General features: G+C 33.6%; 2 protein-coding genes and 1 non-coding gene across 3 annotated transcripts; 1 reads left to right on the top strand and 2 right to left on the bottom strand.

The window, feature by feature from the left end:
* Window positions 1-1,410: 1,410 nt before the first annotated feature.
* LOC112490300 (U5 spliceosomal RNA) lies at window positions 1,411-1,526 on the top strand. Its single transcript, XR_003054552.3, has one exon. It is a non-coding gene; the product is annotated as a U5 spliceosomal RNA (small nuclear RNA).
* Window positions 1,527-2,412: 886 nt separating this feature from the next.
* LOC132803709 (uncharacterized) lies at window positions 2,413-2,901 on the bottom strand. Its single transcript, XM_060817083.1, has one exon. It carries the CDS (start codon window positions 2,899-2,901, stop codon window positions 2,413-2,415), a length of 489 nt encoding a protein of 162 aa, XP_060673066.1.
* A 799-nt stretch (window positions 2,902-3,700) lies between these two features.
* LOC132803691 (glutamate receptor 2.8-like) lies at window positions 3,701-6,462 on the bottom strand. The gene is made up of 3 exons (XM_060817066.1): window positions 6,120-6,462; window positions 4,749-4,973; window positions 3,701-4,590 (listed from the first exon to the last, which is right to left on the bottom strand). Exons 1-3 carry the CDS (start codon window positions 6,460-6,462, stop codon window positions 3,701-3,703), a joined length of 1,458 nt encoding a protein of 485 aa, XP_060673049.1.
* Window positions 6,463-9,295: the final 2,833 nt, after the last annotated feature.

The raw sequence follows: 9,295 nt of genomic DNA, 5'->3' as shown, positions 1-9,295 counted from the left end.
CACGCACGCATATGGTAACAGAATAAAGCCAAAAATGAAAAACAAAGTAATATAATAAAGTAATTCTGAAATTAATTAAAAATGAAAAAAATCTTCTAATTTTCTAATTAAAATTTAAGCTAATCTTTAAATTGAAATAGTAAAAAATTAAATAATATTGAATATATATGTATATATATTATCCGCATATTTGTTTCCCGGAAGAGCTAGATGGTTTTCTGGTAAGTGTTTGGATGACTAGAATTTGTTACCTGCTGATGCTGCAACAACAGCATCTCTCTCGGAGTTTTTCTCAGAAAGAGAGAGTCTCGTCTGATAATACGGATATGTAGTATAGAAGTCAGAAATCGCCATGGATATGTAACTTCTTGTCATCCTCCCAACCCCAGAATCGGAGTCAAGAATAATACCAACTCGTACTACTTTCTTTGATCCTCCTATACTATTAGCACTTCCATTTTCATGAACAGAAAATACTAAGAAGATGAAGAACACAATTCGGATTTGACTTGCCATAGAAATTAAAATGCAAGGACCAAAAGAGAGAATCGAATCTAGATTGCTAGCTAGCTTCTCTATTGATTTGTATATATGTTGTTTGTCTTATGCATATATCGTATCCTATATATTATATATATACGTTGTTTGTCCATACATGCGGCAATAACATATTTATATAGAGATCCAATGCTTTAATTTACGATCAAATTTAGTTAGTAAGTTCGAGGAAGCTGGTTCCATCCGTGTTGACAAAAGAAGTATATAACGTTAACTATACGACTTGAAAATTGGATTTGATCTATTTTTTTAGACTTGTTTAATCAGTTCAATTTTCTTAATTTCCTCAAATTCAAGCTTTGAAATTTAAAACCGATTGACAAATGGAGATTTATTTGTTTCATTATTATATTATTGATGTATATATATTGATTTTATGTGGAATTTCATTATTTTATATTAAATACTTTGATTTATATGTATTTTTGGGTGAAATACTTTGCTCTATATGTATGCATACATATAATTATAATTTAATATTTATATATTAATTAAATGGACTTTATATGAATGCAACCCCAAATTAAACGTCTGTCCTTGCATGTTGCTCTTTCTCCTTTTGAAGGTTTACTTCGATTCTATTTGCGTAGAGATATTAGACTGTCAATCACTTAATATATATATATATATATATATACGTTTACTACTCTACTTCTTTGATTCAGACACTTTCTTGGGGGTCGACTGTTACTTGGTTGAGGAAATCAATTAAATTAACTTATAGTAACTCGACCGGCATTACTAATGTTTTTGAATTGACGAGAATTTGTTTTATTTAAAAAGAAAAAATAACGAGAATTTCTATTCGACGCAGTCATTTCCAATTCTGTAGAATCTTATGGGTTTATTTGCAGCCACGCACTGATCACGTAGCGAACTATTTTTTCGCGTTTTACTAAAGAATACTGCGTGCTTGCCTCAGATGGTGGCATAAGATTTTAGCAAAAAAGAATCTTATGAGTTTATTTAATACTTATTCAATATTATAGGTTTGTTTGGCTTATAAAAAAGTCAAAAAAACAGGTTTTTGTTTTATTATTTCTTTCTTTTGGAACCCCACCACCACCCCCCCTTCCTTCTTTGTTTAAATATCATAGAAAAATATAATTATGCTTTTGATACAAAGACAAAAATAATAATGTTTAGAAAAATATAATTTCTCATCATTGATGAATGGTTATAAGTAAATTTATTTGTCAAATAGTAATTTAAATAATTATAAAAAAAAATTATTTTAAAAAATTTAGAATAAAAAATAATAATTAATATTAATGATTAAATTCCCACATAAAATGTGCTTACCATAAAATGATATTATTGAGAAGGCAAGGAAACAGAGGAGTTGCTCGTTAAGTCTCGCTAATGTTAAGTTATGCTAATTTATCGGTTTTGTATTGATTTTTTAAATATTAAAAGACAAAGATGTCTTTTGTACTTATAAAATAAAATTAGAACAAAAGGCCAACATGTATTGAAAATAACCAATATCTTCCTAATTTGATGTTTTATGATTTGTCAATGGACAAAACAATTCTAATAGTACAACAAGATCTTTATTTGTCAATCTGCCTCTTATGAGGTCCAATTTGATAAGTGATTTGGAATTGGAAAAACTCGTTTTGAGATGTGAAATTTGAGTTCATGTACACCAATGCCATCATAATGGTATGCACAAATTTAAACTAAACTGCAAGATATCAGTGATATCATGATACAGTCAAACTTAATATTTATAAAGCTAATTGCACAGTAGGAAGAATATTCAAAGTTTAATTCAGTTTTGAAAAGCTTCCGATCGATCATGCATGCTTGTAAACATCAGGCACATCCATAGATGTGTCTGCTATAATCTATCTAATGAATTTCATTTTCTTCACCAACTTTTCCGATCTTCACAGTTTCTTGTTCAAAAGCTGTTGGAGGGCTCTGTAAATGATCACCATTATTCGTTGCTTCAGCTCTGCCACTTAAATTATGAGGGAGATCCATGCGGCAAGACTTTTCCCTTCTAGTAACTACGGACCAAAGGCAAAGTGGGCTATCCGGGTGCATAACATTCATAGCGGACAGCCTCTTACCGCGGAGTTTAATCAAATGTATCAAATATGAAAAAACTGAAGCCATTCCTGTGATGATGCAGAGGCCACTGAAACTGTACACACTGAGACTAGGATAATCATCTGAAGAAAATGTGGAATCAGGATATTCACATTTGATTCCACGTTCAAGATTCTTGGTTTCCAATTCTTGCATCTTATTAAGGTCCTGAGTAATATTTAGGATTGCTTTGGAAATGTAAGAGACAAGAGGAGCCCCTATTGGGAAAGCCTGAAGTATATTCATACATGAAAACAATAAAAATTAGTTCAAAATATTGTAAGCTATAGAGTATATATAGCTAAAAATAGATGTTAATACAGCATATTTAAGTTGTCCCACTTGAGAAAAAATTGTTCGGCGCAAAAACAAACATATAAGAAAATTAATTCTAAAACTCACAAAGCCAAATCCTGCTGATTTGTAGGTTGGTCCAACAACTCTGTATTTGGAGCAGTACCTAGATAGGAAGACCTTCACATAGGGAATTTCTTCAAGATGGCATCAATCCCACCATTTTTGCTTCCTTTAGACATTGCATCATTGTACTCTTCTGGTGATTCATAAGATCTTAGCCTGGGCTCTGAAAAGATCAACTGTTTTGTTAAAAGCTCTTTGACGTACGAGTTCTATAGGTAACCGACAAAATGATCGCTCCTTCTGAGCTCATCAATATCACTAATTGCTGGTTGCAATTTTTGTACTGTTAACATTGAGGTTAAGCTAGCAGTGTAACTCTGCGTAAATATAAGTACCCCAAATAGCCATATCACCACCACAACTCTTGACCATTTGTTCTTTAATTTCTCACCTAGTAGAACAAAATACAAAAATTCCTTAAAACCAGCGGGTGCTATCGGAATCCCGATCCTTAATTTTGTACCAAACACAGGTTTAACCCAACCTTTTGCTGGGACTTTGGTGTTTCCAGGCCAAATAATTGGTTTTCTTACAATCTTCACAGATTGGTCTAGACCGTGAGGTGTTCCATTCTCCAAGCTCCAATTTCCAATAACTCTCTCTCCTAATTTCCCTCTGACATTGATTATTTATAGTCTGTAGGTTTCAACTGCCCTCTAATCAAATTAAACTCTCCACTTAGGCCTTCAAATTTAATATTCAGCAACTTTTGCAGAAGCTGTGGACCTGATTCTGACACTCTTAGGCCGAAGGGTTCAATACTGTTTATACTAGAATTGTGGCTTAGCAAGGCAGTTGGATTCAATGATTCAGCAGCCATAGCCAATGCCCATACCGTGTCATATGCCCACAAACCGAAGAGATTTATATCCCCTGAAGTCTTATTCCATCTGGTTTTGAAATCTTGAAGACGTTTTGAGTTTGGCAAATAGGGCCTCACACCCACAACACCATGCATTGAACCAAAGACTTTTTTCCGCAAAGGATCTAACAACGATGATAGCCCTTTAGTAATGATCCATGCATACCCTTCACTCATCATGCCAATCTGTTTTGCAAGCCTAAACAGTTTCGAACCAAGTGAAGCCGACACATGAACCAGTAGTATCCTTGTCTCCCTTGCCATTATCATGTTTAGCTGTTTCAAGATTTCAAATTGACTGGAATTTGGTGAGATGATGCTTCTGTGAGGGACTCTGATGTTGATCACCTGGAGGGCATCTGTTAAATATGGAATCAGACCATTTCCATATTCTATGTCTTCATAGATTAGAACAACCTTTTTCCATCCATATGTTTCAACAATGGAAGTGAGAGCTTTCACTTGTGAGAAATCATCTTGTGCTGTCCGAATGAAAAATGGGTTCTGAGTTGGAGACAGTGAGGGACTGGTAGCTGAAAATGAAATTATGGCAATTTGAGCTCTGTCTCCAAGATCTATCAGAAACTTTGCTTCTGTTGAAGCTTGTGGCCCTATTATAGCCTGCACTTGTTCATCGTTTATCAATTCTAAAGCTGCATATACAAACCATTAACAAAATTATGCATTCTATATGTTTGAAATAGCACACATACATATATATATATATATATATATATATAAATATATATATTGAACTTGTCAAATGAAATCCAGATTTGATAAGAAGTGTCGAAGTTATTGTATTTGTTACCTGCTGATTCTGCCTCAACAACATCTCCCACAGAGTCCTTGACAGAAAGAGCCAGCCTTGTCCTATAATTAGCATGTATGGCGTAGATGTCAGAGACCGCCATGGATATGTAGCCCTCTGCCATCAGCCCCACAGGGGAGGCTAAGTTAAGAATAACTCCAACTCCTACCACTTGGGGTTTTGATTCCATGCTTCCATTTTCAACAGCATTTACAGTACACACCCCTATCCCAAAAAATATGATAACGAATAACATTTTCTGAGTGTCCATATGTTATGAAAAGATCCAAATTTGAACAACGAGAATCTAGGTAGCTGGATTGCTTGTATATAAACATTTTTCTTTCCTATGCATGAATATATTTATATATGTATGTTTAATATATATATATATATTTTTTGTTTATTCAATAAGAGTACCCATATTCTCGACGCGTTAATAGAAGTTTCAAGGAAATTAAAGAGTAAGTTTCGGAATGATTCCTTAGGAATCACTTTGTATGTCTTTGAATCAATATTATTAAGAAGTGAATATACTGTACCTAATTCTTTAACAAATATAATTTTTAAGTTAATTTACTAATGTATGCACATACATTAGATGTTAAGGACATTGACTGATCTATTTTCCCTTATTGTTTTTTTGGGTATGTGAATAATTGATCTATTTTTCCAATGTATAATATTCTAGATGACAGTTAGTCTAATTTATTAATTTTAATGAAAATTACTTTAAAATGGATGACAAATATAACTGATGTGAATTTTACCCAAAATACATACATACATACATACATATATATATATATACGTATATAACTGATGTGAAATCACAAATGGACTTATTTAGTCGTATATTAAATGATTTCAATGGTCTTCTTAATTTAATAGTAAAAGATACTTCAAATCCAAAACAAGACAAGGTTAACGACAACGACCCTTATATAAATAAAACATTATTTTCTAACACCCGTGAAACACAACTTATTATATTATTGTTCTTTCACTAATGCAAATTCTTAAGGATTTCATCCTTAATTCATTTGTAAGTACCTATTGTCAATGTTTATCACCTTGATAATACTCTGTTCTACTGGAGTTCTACATGAACCTTCCCAGCAAGGGACTCATGTTGAATTACTATACACATATATGCTATCATCAAAACAAATATGGTCTAAGTTGGAGGCGGAGCCAGGATTTCTTCTTTCGGGGCCAAGTTATAATTTCTTTTTTGATGTTTAGATTAAGTTACAAATTTTTTTTTTTTCAATGTTCAAATTGTTATTGATGATGTAGTTTTTCTAGCTACAACAACTTGTTTCTTTGAAGACCAGGAGATGAGATTAGGACCTAGAAAAATGGAATAACCACTGATTGACCTTTTGTCATCTCTATCACTTGCCCACTCCAAATCTGTAAAGGCATGAATACAGAATTTTATTGAAGCTTGCATCTTCAAACCATGACATATTGTACCATTTAAGTATCTTAGCAATCTTTTGCAGGCTTTCCAATGTATTGATGTTAATGCTCGAACAAATTGACTTAACTTGTTAACTGCAAAAGAGATATCTGGTATTGTTAAAGTGAGATACCATAAAGCACCAACAATACTCCTGTAGAGCTCAGAATTAACCAAAATATCACCATGCTGCAAAGACAAAGGTTTGTTAGCCAACATAGGAGAAGGACAGCTCCTAGCACTTTCCATCTTGGTCTTTTTAAGCAGATCCCTTATATATTTGGATTGAGTCAACAACATACCATTATGATTTCTTACTACTTCCATTCCTAAAAAGAAACTTAGATCACCTAAGTCCTTTAGGAAAAACTGAGCATTCAAATTGGTAGTAAGCTATTGAATGGCCTCTAAACTTGGTCCGGTCACTATAACATCATTTACATAGACAAGAACAAGGAGATATGTTGTTTGTATCTTCAAGACAAACAAGGAAGAATCTGCTATAGAATTTACAAACCCCTTTTCTGCAGCAACACTCCTATCAATTTATCAAACCAAGCTCTTGGAGCTTGTTTCAAACCATACAAGGCTTTGTGCAACTTACAAACATGTGAAGGTGCTTCTTTGCTTTCATAGCCTTGAGGTTGAGACATATAAACCAAGGCATTATTAAAATCTAGCTGCTTCACTGGCCAATTAAGAGCAACAAGCAAGACTCAAAACTGACCTTATTGTTGCTGGTTTAACTATAGGGTTGAATGTTTCATGAAAATCAAATCCTGGTTGTTGATGAAAACCTTTGGCCACCAGAAGAGTTTTATACCTTTGTATGGAACCATCTGCATTCCTTTTTACTCGAAAAACCCATTTATGACCAACAATGTTCATGTGAGGTGAGTATGGTACCAAAGACCATGTACCATTTTTCATCAAAGCTTCATATTCCAAATCCATTGCTTCTTTTCACTTTGGATGTTGTAAAGCTTCTTGAACACTTGTAGGTTCTGTATCAAAACTCTCATTGAAAGCTTGACTTGAAGTAGCTATCAAACATTTAGGTTTGAGTATACTACTTTTAGATCATGTTTGCATTGGATGAACTGAGCAGTCTTTTTTAGATGCTTGGGGCATGATATCTATGACTTGTTGAAACATCTCGAGATTATGAACTTTAAGTGGTAGATGTAAAGGAACATCACGAGTTCCTAAACTACCAGCAAGTTGTACATCAGAAACAGTAGTAGGATTAAAAGAAGCATGTGAAGGACTAGTAACAGGTGAAGACTCCTGATCTGACTGTGATAACAGGTGAAGACTCCTGATCTGACTGTGATCTGTTAGAGGTAGAAGAAGTAGGATCACCATTGTTGTGAGGAATTTAAGTAGCAGGACTAGTCAAAATTGAGTCATTGTCATGAATAGCATGACCAGTAAAACTTGTAGAGTGAATTTGAAGATTTTCACCAGACACGAGAGTAGAACCAGGTTGTCCAACAGAAATAGCAGCAGGTGTTGGAGATACTGAAACACTTCTTACAAGACAAGTGGAGCATCAGAATAACTTGCTGCAACAGTCTTAATTTCAGCCTTGGAGAAAGAAAAACCATGTTGGAAAGGAAACTTAGTTTCATTAAAATGAACACTACGTGATATATAAACTCATCCAAATCTGTCCAAACATTTATAGCCCTTGTGAGTATCACTATAGCCAAGAAAGACACACTTTGAAGTATGAAAATCAAATTTGTGTTTGTTATAAGCTCCGAGTAGTGGGAAACACGCACAACCAAACACCTTAAGAAACTCATAATCTAGTACCTTATCAAATAACATCTGATATGGACTTTTGTAATCTAGAACTGAAGTAGGCAGTTGATTAATGAGATATATAGCTGTACTAAAAGCTTCCCACCAATATGTCAAAGGCATATAAGCTTGAGAAAGTAAACATAAGCCTACCTCAACTATGTGTCGGTGCTTTCTTTGTGCTCTCCCATTTTGCTAATGTGTATGAGGACATGAGTGTTTAAACTGAATACTAAGACTTTACAAATAAGGTAGAAAAGCCATATATTCTCCTCCATAAGCAGAAAATAAGGTCTTCAGTTTTGTATTAAACATTCTTTAGTCATGACTTGAAACTACTTAAAGGCACCAAGTGCTTCAGATTTTAATTTCAGAGGATACACCCAAGTAAACTTTGAAAAATCATCCACAAAATGTATATAATATCGAAATCCTTCCTTTGATAGTGTAGGAGCTGGTCCTCAAATATCATGAACCAACTCAAGTGGAAACTTGGCTTGAGTATTAGATAAAGGAAAAGTACATATATGACTTTTTCCATACTGACATGCCTCACAGAAAACTGAACTTTTGTTGAATTGTAATTTTGATTTGTACGAAAAAATCACCTTCTTTATGATAGAAGATGATGCATGACCTAATCTTTGATGCAACACCTCCAGCTGAATAGCAGCTGTATTAGCAACTTGTAAATTGTCACTATTATCAACACTTTTGTAAGAATTACAATCATCAGTAATAGAAACATATTCACTGTTACATACAGCTTTATTTTGACTACTAACTATAGAATCTTGATCATTAGAATCCAAAACACCAAACAAAACACATAGAGAAGTATTCTTAGCAAAAACAGAAACTAGCTTGTTATAAGCTTGATCTTCACAGACTTCATCAGTTTCGGGTACTGTAGTTAAGGACCTCCTTCCTGAACTGGAATAAGGAATTTGCAGCTTGTATAAGCCTCCTTCAAGAATTCCTTTGAGAACCATGATCCCACTTTGCTTGTCTTTTATTAAATCTTCAACATCAGTAAATTAAGCTACAACATTATTATCTGAAGCTAAATTTGAAATACTAAGCAAATTTTTTACAATTTTAGGAACTAAGTACACCTTTAAGTAAGAGCTCATAGTGAGGATGGTATAGAGAAGGAATCGTTTTATTACCTATACCTTTAATGTCAAGACCTTGTCCATTTCCAACAAGCAACTTATTTGTGTCAATATATTCAGCTTGGTGAGACAAGTTATGACCATTGGAAACAACATGATTT

The sequence above is a fragment of the Ziziphus jujuba genome, chromosome 1 (genome assembly GCF_031755915.1).
Source record: "Ziziphus jujuba cultivar Dongzao chromosome 1, ASM3175591v1".
Taxonomy (NCBI): domain Eukaryota; kingdom Viridiplantae; phylum Streptophyta; class Magnoliopsida; order Rosales; family Rhamnaceae; genus Ziziphus; species Ziziphus jujuba.
Note: the sequence above shows the minus strand (reverse complement) of the source record. Positions and strands in the feature narration are given on the sequence as shown.